The sequence below is a fragment of the Macaca thibetana genome, chromosome 7 (genome assembly GCF_024542745.1).
Source record: "Macaca thibetana thibetana isolate TM-01 chromosome 7, ASM2454274v1, whole genome shotgun sequence".
NCBI classification, from domain to species: domain Eukaryota; kingdom Metazoa; phylum Chordata; class Mammalia; order Primates; family Cercopithecidae; genus Macaca; species Macaca thibetana.
The window spans coordinates 91,802,252-91,814,495 of record NC_065584.1 but is presented as its reverse complement, the minus strand read 5'-3'; the positions used below and the strand labels follow the sequence as shown (position 1 = coordinate 91,814,495).

Below are 12,244 nucleotides of genomic sequence, written 5' to 3'. Positions count from 1 at the left end.
GTTGTAGAAGGACATGTATTGACTTAGTAGAATGTTAAGTGAAGGAAGTGTGTTTACAAATGTCATATTTTTGTCTGATTTCACTTGCCTTCATTTATAGAGAGTGGATAATTGGCATAGTGTTAACATTGTTTATCTTGGAATATTGAGATCGTTGATGATTTTTACTGTTTTTTTTTGTTGTTGTTGTTGTTATTACCTCTAAACTCTCTGTAGGAAGCATGCTTTCTTGATCAATAAAACTCTTAAAGTTGGAATTTATGCTTCTTTTATTCATAAAAAAATCATGTTTTTAATCTTAGGTTATCCTTTATGTTTACATTAATGCAGATATGGGGAGAACACAGTCTACTCGGCTCATGTCGAATATGCGTTTTGGAGTCCCCACTTTCCAGGTCACAGTGACAGTTTTCCAGTATAGAGTAGACTGATTACCCTGTACCCTTCAGGCAGGGTGCAGTAGTAAGTTATTGATAGTTGGCTGCTGAGCTGTTGCTCAGGCCTTGGCAACTGACATTCTGCAGAAGGGACCAGGAGTGTGCAGTGGTGGAGTTGGGCTGGCCTGGGTTGCAGATTTAACTTTCGCCTGTCCCTCTGTGTGCCCCTGGGCTGTAAGTTTTAGTTTGCAAGGTTGACGGGGATGGCCTCTCCCATAGTCGGTTGGTGTGTGCTGCACAGTCTGGCCCAGAATGAATGCCAGCTAACTGGTTAGCCACCTAGACTGTCAGTCTGCAACCCACAGCTTTGCCGTGAATGATTGAACCTTATTTCTTTTTTCTTTTTTTTTTTTTTTGAGACAGAGTCTCGCTCTGTCACCCAGGCTGGAGTGCAGTGGCGCAATCTCAGCTCACTGCAGGCTCCGCCTCCCGGGTTCACGCCATTCTCCTGCCTCAGCCTCCCGAGTAGCTGGGACTACAGGTGCCCGCCACCATGCCCGGCTAATTTTTTGTATTTTTAGTAGAGATGGGATTTCACTGTGTTAACCAGGATGGTCTCAATCTCCTGACCTCGTGATCCGCCCGCCTCGGCCTCCTAAAGTGCTGGGATTACAGGCGTGAGCCACCACACCTGGCCAAACCTTATTTCTTTAATAATAATACAGGATTCCTAAAAACGAACTGTATTATTGTTGGAAAAATAGTTTTAAAAATTATTTTCTTTTAACTGAGACGTTTACCCTCTTGTCTCCCTTCAGTCTGTGGGCCGGGCATCGACATCCGCAACGACTATCAGCAGCTGAAGCGCCTGGAGAACTGCACGGTGATCGAGGGCTACCTCCACATCCTGCTCATCTCCAAGGCTGAGGACTACCGCAGCTACCGCTTCCCCAAGCTCACGGTCATCACCGAGTACTTGCTGTTGTTCCGAGTGGCTGGCCTAGAGAGCCTCGGAGACCTGTTCCCCAACCTCACGGTAATCCGCGGCTGGAAACTCTTCTACAACTACGCCCTGGTCATCTTTGAGATGACCAATCTCAAGGATATTGGGCTTTACAACTTGAGGAACATTACTCGGGGGGCCATCAGGATTGAGAAAAATGCTGACCTCTGTTACCTCTCCACTGTGGACTGGTCCCTGATCCTGGATGCAGTGTCCAATAACTACATTGTGGGGAATAAGCCCCCAAAGGAATGCGGGGACCTGTGTCCGGGGACCATGGAGGAGAAGCCGATGTGCGAGAAGACCACCATCAACAATGAGTACAACTACCGCTGCTGGACCACAAACCGCTGCCAGAAAAGTAAGAATGATGCTGACTGCTGCTTTCTCTCTGCTTTTCTCTCTTCTCTCCTTCTCCTCCTTGACCTCCCTTCTCTTCTGAATGCACGAGTTCCACTGGGCAGGGTGCAGTCGTGTTGCATTTAGGACGTGGCACGCCTGCTGTGCGGAAGTGGTTCCCAGCGGGGGTCTTGGTTGGCTTTCCTTTGCATCTGGGACTCTTGGATTGCGGGACTGTGGCATGGCTGGAGGCCATCATGGCTACTGTCAAGACTATTCAAATCACATGTTAGAAATAATCCACCACACTCCTGGGCTAGAAACTTGCTGACCTTCAGCTTTGAATTCCTGATGAGAAAAGGTGACCTGGTGTGCTTGGAAGTCCCTGAGCCTTGACAGCTGGGGGCTGCTTATGTGTCAGCTCTTTCATCCTTTGTGCAAAGTGATATTTTTTGTTCTGCATGACTTCCTTAGTTTGAATGGACTTGGAATATGGTTAACTAAAGGGAAAGTAAAGCACTCACTCATATCCTATGAAAGCAGTCCTTGGGTCCTAGTGATGATGTTATGATGCTCAGGTGTCCTGGTTATGTCAGAGCATCTGGCCCAGGTGGGAGACCTCTGGACCCATTTCCACAAGTCCTAGGTTCAAGCTGTACTTGCAGTTAGCTGTGTAGCAGGGTGCATTTTTAAATCTCTGGGATTCTGTTTTCGTTCTTTTATACCTGTTTACTGAACAGTTGTGAAAATCTTAAGAATTCACAAGTGAAGGAAGTTTGGAAAGTGTTTATTGCTGTGGGGGTCAGAGAGTGGTATTTTGAAGTTCTTGTATATTTATCTGCAATATGCTTATTTTCCCTTGAGAATAACTGATCTCTTGCCTTAATGTGATCAATTCCTTGAGAGCCAGGCTGTTTGGTATTAAAATGTGACGCTGAGCCTTCACCTTATTGCATTCAGCAATATTTACATATATTGGCTAGGAAGCTTTTCCTCACTAGTTGGAAGTCAATGTGTTAGCTATAAATAGCTATTATTTAAGTGTTGGCCCAGTTAAATATGCAAGGAACCCATGTTCTACAGTTACAAAGAGCCAAGAAACCCCAAATTGTTAGACTTGCCTAAAATAAATAAAAGGTGAGACCCCACGGAGGTGAAGTGTGTAAAATAAAGGCCAGACCTCAGAGATAGCCCTTACTTCAGTTCCCCTTCAGCCAGACCCGAGGAAGGAAAAGGATCTGTGTACCCTGATCTGCCACACACTTTTATACTCTGCAGAATTGGATCAGTGTGTATGTGAACATTGATTAGTAAGGGCAGGGGTCCCACTGGCTGCAGCCAGTACCTCGTAGAGCTCTGAGAATGCAGTCAGGCCACTTTAAGGTTGGCCAGAGTTGGAGGGAGATCTTATGGTAAAGTCACTTGTGTGATTGATTAAAACTGCCTTATCATAAGTTACCCACTGGTTTGAGAAAACAACAAAATAATGTTTTTTAAATAACCTTGACCTTTAAAACTTTTATCTGAAAAGTAAAAGGTGTTATCAAGGGAGGCAGCATGCAGTAGAAGAGAGATGTTGAATGTAGTGATGAGGGCCAGGAATGACCTTGGATGAGCCAGCCCCTCTGGGCTGTAGTTGGGCTTTTATAGACTATTTCTAGGGCAGTCGGTACATCCCTTAGCGGTGATCATATATGGGCATGAGGATGTTTTGAAAACTCATAAGCTCTTTACAGAAGGGACGTGGCGTATGAAATGTCATTAAGTGGGGAGTTGTTCAGGAACTAGGTAGGGCTTGCCATGGGTTTTCGGCTGTTTCTGATCAGCTACTTATTGAAGACCCCTGGAATAGGGGTGAGGCCTGCATTCTGGATCCAAGTCTAAGAGGGGCAACTAGAAATGAGCAAGTTATTTAAATTGCCTGGGCTTCGGTTTCTTCATATGTGGAATGGGGTAAGGCCTGCCTTCCTCATAGGGCTGTTGGAAGATGAAAAGGATAAAGGAGAAGCACCCTGGAAAGGTAATGATGGTTAGAAGTTGGGCTCTGCTGGTGACAGACAGAACCTTGATAACACCTGTTGGTTGGTCACCTGCTTCCCCAAGGCCATGTCCTGCAGCCTTCTTGACCATCCCAGCCCTGCTGATGTTCGTTGTGATTTCACAATGGAGTACTTACATAAAATTCATAACTGCTTTCAGGGAAATTTACTTCCCTTCTTCCTGTCCTGAAAACTCAGGCATGGGCATATTTCCTGGAGATTTTCTAGTTGAATCAGAACTTTCTCTTGGTTTGCATAGATTCCATTTAGACCTGCATTGTCCAGTGTGGTAGCGGCTTATTGAGTAAGCCACATGGCTTATTGAGTACTTGAACTGTGGCTTGTCCAAATTGGGACTGCTTTAGGTGTAAAATATACACTAGATTTCCAAAACATATAGGAAAAACCCTGTACACCATTTCATTAATAATTTCTATGTTGATTACATGTTGAAATATAACATTTTGGATATATTCAAGTAAAATGTGTTCTTAAAATAAATTTCAGCTGCCTGTTTCTTTTTAATTCTTTTTTTTTTTTTTTTTTTTTTTTTTTTTTGAGATGGAATTTCGTTCTTGTCATCCAGGCTGGAGTGCAGTGGCACGATCTCGGCTCACTGCAACCTCTGCCTCCTGGGTTCAAGTGATTCTCCTGCCTCAGCCTCCTGAGTAGCTTGAATTATAAGCATGTGCCACCATGCCCGTCTAATTTTTGTATTTTTACTAGAGAGGGGTTTCACCACCATGTTGGCCAGGCTGGTCTCAAACTCCTGATCTCCGATGATCCGCCTGCCTCAACCTCCCAAAGTACTGGGTTTACAGGCGTGAGCCACCATGCCTGACTCTTTTTAATTCTTAATGTGGCTACTTGAAAATTTGAAATTACAGATGTGACTTGCATTCTGTGTTGGTAAGCTGCTTTAGAGCATTTCTTTTAACAGCAGGAGTTCTTCCCCTCATCATCTTTTTGGCTGAGTGGTCACTGCAGTGCTGACAGCCTGCACCTCTCCAGCCAGAACCCTTAGGAATCATCTGGGGAGCTCCGTGTACGGCATTGAGAGTCCAGGCAGAATGGCTACCTTGAGTTCAACATAAGTGTTAAGATGGCCATTCGAAAAGAAGAGTCCCATTCAGTTAATCTTCCGTTGGCTGGCTGTAGAACTAAGGAGAACATCTGGAGAAACATGTCAAGGGTGTGTGTGAAATCGTTGAGCCTACTTGATTTTGTCATGCTGATGCACAGTTTTCACTTGGCACTGTCCTTTAAACTCCTTCTGTGCCATGACTCTGCAGTGCCTGGCAGCATAGTAGACTCTACTCCTACTATGGACGTGATCCCTCTGTGGTTTCTCTGCACACTTCTCTATTTCTCAGTTCTTTTTGGATTTGGGAGTGGATTTTATACATTTTTGAGTCATTCCTAAAGGGCGATTGACCCTTAAAGAACTGTGTACAGCGCTTTCCTTTCAGTAAGAACATAGTTGTGTGCCATCCCCTGACATGTGGTGTGGTTGATTCCTCTTCCCTTGTCTTCTGACACCACCCTCTTATGAGTCTCTTCCTGCCCCCACAGCTGCTGCTTCTCTGTCTCCCTTCCCTCAGTCTGGCTGTTAATGGTGGTCCCCTGACATAGTCCATTCAGGCTGCTGTAACAAAATCCCATACCCTGAGTGGCTTACACACAACAGAAATACTGCTCACAGTTCTGGAGGCTGGAAGTCCAAGTTCAAGGTGCTTACCAGATTAACTGTCTGGGGAGGGCCCACGCTCTGGTTCACAGACAGCACCTTTTCACTGTCTTCACATGTTGGAAGGGGTGAGGGTTTTTTTTTTCTGGCCTCTTTTTTAAAGGGCACTAATCCCATTTGTGAGGGCTCCACCCTCATGACCTAATCACCTCCCAGAGCCATCACATTGGGGATTAGGTTTCAACATAAGAATTTTGAGGGAACGTAAACATTCAGATCATAGCATGGCTGGAGTTCTATCCTGGGCTCTCTTTTCACTTTCCTTGTTCTCATCTCATCCACTGGTAACTTCATTGCCTCCTGTTTCCACCTAAACATCCAAATATCTCCAGCCCAGAACCCTTTTGAGCCCAGGACCTGTCATTCATATCAGACCACCATGAGCATTTCACTACAGCGTCTGATGGTCTTCCCTGTTTCCTCACTTTTGCCTATTTTTTTTCTTTTCTGTTCCCTCTTCAGTGGGCCACACTCTTGTTTCCCTGATTCTTATGTCAGGAATGTGAGTGTCCTTTGGGCACTTCCTTCTCCAGTTGCACACCAGGCCTTTTCCCTCCTGAATGGAATGGAAATGCTGCTTCAGCTGCCCTCCTCTGCTCCTCCCCCTTACTGCATTGACATAGCCTCTCTCTGCTTTGTGCCCTGTGGTTCCACCGAGCACTGGGGAGCTTTCCAGTATGCATTTTTTTTTTTTTTTTTTTTTTTTTTTTTTGAAGAAAGAGTCTCGCTTTGTCACCCAGGCTGGAATGCAGTAGTGCGATCTTGGCTCATTGCAACTTCCGGCTCCCAGGTTCAAGTGATTCTACTGCCTTAGCCTCCTGAGTAGCTAGGATTACCGCGCCACCACACCCAGCTAATTTTTGTATTTTTAGTAGAGACGGTGTTTCACCATGTTGACCAGGCTGGTCTCGAACTCCTGACCTCAGGCGATCCACCTGTCTTGGCCTCCCGGTGTGCTGGGATTACAGGCATGAGCCACTGCGCCCGGCCATCCAGTGTGCACTTTGGACTGATGTGCTTCCCTACCTGAAATCCTGTAGCAAGTCCCTATAGGATAGGCATGTGGTACAGCGTGAAGCTCCTGAGTGGTCAACAGCTACCCCATGACAACATGCCACACTCCATGTGCCACCCTCCCGCCTGCCTGCCGAGTCCTTGGCCCCTGTGGTGCTCTTCCGTGCTGACCAGCCGGCACGGCTCACCTGGCCGAACTCTAGCCTTGCCTTTTCCTCTCAAGGATGTAAGGGCTCTGCAGATTTCAGGAGGCCTGTCTCCCAGCACCTGACGGGACACTTTGTGCCCCACTGTAAATTCTGGGTGTATCCTCCAGTGTATGCTGTCACCCCAAGGGCAAGCACTACGTCTGCTTTGTGAAGGGTTCATTGTTAGGAAGATACATTTTCCCCTTGAGCGAGAGTAGCATATTGTGGCAGTCTTCAGTGAGCCAGTTGTGCCAGGATTATGAAATGCAGATGTTTACCATGTCATTGTTGCTGTCATTGCTGCTGAGGAGTACTGACCAAAATCATCTGCAACTCTTAGTTGAAAGAGAAGACCACTGTGGTGGGTAGCTCTTTTTTTTCCTGCCATTGTCGGGATGATTACAGGTCAAAGATGATGGAGTAGTATGGAAATTGTCTGAAAGGTTGAAGCTTGGCGCGTGAAGCCATTCATGACTTTGTAAGGCAGTTATGCTGAAGGCCAGTTCTGTGCTGGGAGGGACAGAGGTGAATCCTCCTGAGTGCCTGTGGTTTTCTTATTTCCCGGTGAATTTGCCTAAGTGCCTGTTGTTTGCTTGCCATGGAGCCTTTCTGGTATTTCATTTCAGGTGCAGATGCCCACCTTCCCACAAAAAACCCCCAACAAAACCTAAGACCTTACTGCAACCAAGTCTCCAAGTACTTTTTAACCCATTGGGATGAATAGCCTGTGGTCTACTCAGGTCACCCTGAGTGCGTGTGAGAAGGCCTGGGCTTTGCCAGGAAATCCGGGAAGGCAGGGCCGGGCTGTGTTGGAACCTGGCTTAGCTGTTGGGGCAGCCTCATTTCAATTAGAAGGGCATTGACTGGGAGCAGCAGTCCTGGAGTTTGTTGCATTTCCTGTTGCCCTCAAAATGAGAAACCAGGAAAATAGCAGATTGGAGCCTTTGAGAAGGCAGTAAATGGCTGTTTTTATTGACAAAAGGAAAACATTTTACTGCCATCTCACTGATGGCATCTCACTGACTTAAAATGAAGGCAGGTTGTAGTTTAAAAAAAAAAGTACTTTTTCCCCCCTACATATTCTTATATTCTTATCAGCCACTGCTCATAAGGGCAGTGTTGTCTTGTGGAGTAGAGGCACTGTCTTTCCCTCATTTTCCTGTGTAGGTTGGTATGGCTGATCTGCTAGATCAAGGTGGAGGACCTGTTTAAGAATGTGTAAATTTAAGGCTGGGAGCAGTGGCTCACACCTGTAATCCTAGCATTTTGGGAGGCTGAGGCAGGAGGATCGCTTGAGTTCAGGAGTTCAAGACTGGCTTGGGCAACATGGTGAGACCTTGTTCATATAAAAAAATTTAAATAATTAGCTGGTTGTGGAGGCGTGTGCCTGTAGTCCCAGCATTTTGGGAGGCTGAGATGGGAGGGTCGCCTGAGCCTGGGGAGACGGCGGTTGCAGTGAGCTGTGGTTGTGCCGCTGCACTTCAGCCTGGGTGACAGAATGAAATCCTGTCTGAAAAAAAAAAAAAAAAAGAATTTGTAACTTTAAGTTTTATGGCTAGCTTTGAGAAAGGAAAATAATAAAAAAAAGAATGTGTAAGTCACCTGCTGGATGGCGGGAAGAGGGACACATTGTCTTTGTAGTGAAACTTCACTCATGTGATGTGTAGTATTTCATCTTAACTTTTTTTTTTGAACTTAAGCTACTTGTGAAGAGCTGAGATGTTTCTGTTAAGCACCGTGTGGTCTGCGCCAGTCTCCTGCAGGCCATTGTTCCCCAGACTGCTAAGACCCTCATGACACAGGCCTGCATTTTCAGGTGGACCCTTGGGAGGGGCTTGTGGACCCTGAAGGAGAAGGCAGCCAGGAGAGGGGTATCTGGCTTTGTGTTGTTGGTAGGAACTTGTCTCGGTTATCCTGGAAGGCCTCTGCTCTGGTCAGCTGCTCCCAGTGTGGGGGTGATCTTTATTTAGAAGGGGGTCACATGCCCCCAGGCCTCATTGCAATGCCTTTTTTAGTCAGGCGTGGAGCTCACATTTTGTTCTGCCTGTTTGCCGACCCCTGTTGCCAAGATGGTGAAGCAGTTTGTGTCCAAGTTCCCTGGGACCTGGCTTAGCCCACCTCCTTTCTTGGGACGTGTGCCTTGTGCCTCAAAGACTTTGCTTTTGGCTAATTGTCATGTAATGATGGTGTAACTATCCTGGGCCCCCTTCAGAAGTTTTTAATAGGGATCTCATCTAAGAGACCAAAAGCTTTCAGAATGACTGTCTGAGAGTGATTTTTGCAATGCCAGGTATTTGGAAAATATCTGGAGCCCCTTCAGCTCTCACCAGTTAAACCTATTTGTACAATCGTTCTGGTTTCTTCCTGTGCTTGAAAAGCCTCTTTGTTGTGTTAATACCTCTGTCTTGCTTTCCTCATGTGTATGCCAGTGTGACATTCTCGGCAGAGTGGGGATGACGTGGAGCGTGTGGGCCCGTGGTTAATCTTGTCCTGAATTGCCTTGCTCAACTTGCGTGTATAGGGTGGTTCAAAAGTTAAGTTTGGCTGGTGGTGAAGTTGGAAGCATCACTTAGAAACACGCCTCCTTTGGGCATATGGTGTGAATCAGGGACTCTGGCTATAAAAGGTGGGGTCTCTGAGCACCATCCTAGTTGCAGCGTTCCCCTGACTTGGAGGTAGCGAGAGACAGCCAAGGTGTTCGTTCCAGGGAGGCTGCTGGGTGGGAGATGGGATTTTTCTGTCTGTGGCACAGGCAGTATTAAGTAGAGCAGGCTGGTTAAATCACATTTTAAGTAAAAACCAAAGTGCACAGATGATCGGCAGAACTTCTGGGGGATAAGAAGCTGCTTTCCTTGAAGAAGTTCGCCTCCAAACCAGCGCCCATGGCTCGGCAGCCAGCATGGCAGCCCCAGGGGTGCATGGGACTTGGGCATATGAGGCTGGTGGGGGACAGGGACAGCTGGGTCCAGCATTGCCATTCCCAGGGATGGTTGCCACGTCATCTGTCTGCCCTGTCCTTCCATTTCCTTTCTTTGAACTCGGGGGGCTTGCATCGGACTACCTGTGCCATTTCCTCAAACTCTAAAATTGAGTAAGTTACCGAGGGGTTTTCGTGGTCTGCGCTGAGAAGATTTCTTGCTTCCTGATCTGCCTGTGTGTTCGTGTTGCTTGCTGTCTCTCTCTTTCTCTCTCTCTCCTCTTTCATCCTAGTATATACAGGCAAGGTATGCAGCATTTAAAATGTTCATAACTCATCAAATGGCACACTGATCATCATGTATAAGTTGGGAATCAGGGTTTAAGAAATTTAGAGATCATTTATATGGAAGAAAGAACCCCAAGTAGAAACCCAAAATCTAGACCATTCTGGGTTCTAGTTTATACCTGCCACTGGCTAACATATGGCTTTAAGCTGGATGTTATAATGAGAGCTGGAGTTTCGTCTGATTGCACACAGCATTGCTTTTCTGTCTTTGGAAAAATAGCTCACTGCAGAGCCCTGGTAACCGTTTGAACTGCATTGCGGGAGTAGGCAGAAGAACAGAACAGTCCTTGGAGCTTGGTAGGAGGTGTGAGGGCTTATGGGGGACAGTTGTCTTTTCAAGTCAAGGAGGAATAAGGGCTCTGGGGCCAGTGGAAAGGGCGAGTCTTAGACAGGGAAGGGTGACCATCCAGGTTAGATCACTTCTTCTGCAGGGTCAGCTTGGCGGCTGTTCTTAGGTTTTCAGGGTATCATGGGGCTGGCCAGGCCCTCACCCTTGATATCCCTGAGCATCTGTTTCTCACAATATTGTGGAGTCCGTGGGGGTAGAAGCTACCATCCTGTGCCTGCCCTCACCCTCAGTGCGACTGGTCTTCAGGATGTTTAGGTGGCCCCACACGTGGATGTACAGCTTTCCCCTGTTTGTTTTCCCCATGGCATATTAACAGTGAGATCTGCAAGAATACATAAATTTGTACAGAATGGGATGTATTTCTTTTAAACTACGTTCCTGAGTGGACAAGTGGTATCAGATGCAAAGGTTTAAGAACCGTCGATGCATTGAGATAGTGCCATCTGTTTGCCTCAGGTATCTGGTGCTAGGACAAAGCTGCCAGGCCTCACCTTCCTTCAGTGAGACAGGAATAGGACAGTATTTGGAAAGCATCTAACGGGTTTCCACACACATAGTAGGTTTTTGGTAAATGGTGGCAGCTGCTGCTATTTTTTTTTTTTTTAATTGAACTATCTAAGAGTTGCATTCTGAGACCATCTAAAATTCTGAGTCTTAAGCTGGATTGAGTATGTATGTTCACTACCATATCTTAAATGGTCCTTCTGTATTGCTTTTCTAAATTGTAGAATTTCAGTTATCATAAATAGCAGGCCATACTGTAGGTGTGGTTCTTGCTAATTTGATTTGTACTGTTCAAATTCTTGTGTCTGTCCAGATAAACTGTATCTTTAAAGAACATTCAGTGAGGTACATATGTCTATATCGGGGTGCCAGTGGAGTCCCACTAGTTATATGTAATCTATTCATTTGATTCTCAAACTGAATTTATTCTGTTTGCAAGTTTGGTATTTGGGAGCATTTCAGAAATATCCACAGATTCTTGTATGATACTGACATTAAATACTATCTCTTTGAAATGCCTCTCTCTGTGTCCATGGAGAACATTAAAATGGTTAGAGTGGGCACAGTTATTGGTAAAGATAACAAAGATGGGCATTTTTATGACAACTTTAGGTCTCACATAGGTAGCCAACCATCTGCTCCAGGATGAAGCATGTGCCTGTTTATTCTCTTCTTTGGTAGCGCTAGCAGTATATGTGTGCGCACGTGCACGTGTGCGTGTGTGTTTGTGTATGTGCATACCACTTTATTCTCCCACCCAGCCTCTTCTCCTGTTTTGTTTAGTTTCATTTTCCTCCTCTCACCCCCATTGCAGGAAACAAACACTGGCTCTCTGTCCTCCCTTAGATCTTCCTTCCGTTCAAGGGGATCAGGTGGGTGGGAAAATGTTGTGCAGGAATGCCAGGCCTCTGCCCGAAGCCAGGCTTCTGTTTCATCTCATTATTGAACAGAAGTCGCTTTTTGTTTCTTTGCCTTGGTCACAAACAAGCACCCAGTCCTCTCTTCTTTCTTCCTGCCATTTTTCACAGAATCCATGTGGGATGGGAACAGAGGCAGCGTATTTAGGGACTGTCAGTTGCTTGATACCCATGGCCTTGTTTAGAGAAGCTGTACCTACTGCCCCAGTGTGGAGCTCCATCTAATTTGTTTTTGCAAGTCCTAATGAAGGGACCTGGATGAAGTTAATGAGGTTGCTCTTCCTGGGGTTTATGCAGGGTGGCCCGTGGAGCTTAGCCACCCTTCATGCAGAAGGTGGGGCTGAGGGCAGCCAGTGTGACTGAGGCTGGCTGGCCCACCCTGAGCTGCTTATGCCCATGGGGCCCCTGGGGAGGAGGGCCCAGCTGCAGTGCGCATACATCTGCCCTTGGCAGCAGATCTGTGAACCCAGGCTGCCATTCTGGATTTCCGGATAGATGCAAA

The 12,244-nt window shown here is 46.4% G+C and overlaps 1 protein-coding gene across 3 annotated transcripts in view; it reads left to right on the top strand.

Moving 5' to 3' along the window:
* Window positions 1–12,244, top strand: part of IGF1R (insulin like growth factor 1 receptor) — a 318,403-nt gene that overhangs the window by 57,465 nt on the left and 248,694 nt on the right. For all 3 annotated transcript variants that reach the window (XM_050798204.1, XM_050798202.1, XM_050798205.1), the window contains exon 2: window positions 1,196–1,741. In XM_050798204.1, the coding sequence (XP_050654161.1) occupies window positions 1,196–1,741 (546 nt within the window). The remainder of the gene's footprint in view (window positions 1–1,195; window positions 1,742–12,244) is intronic.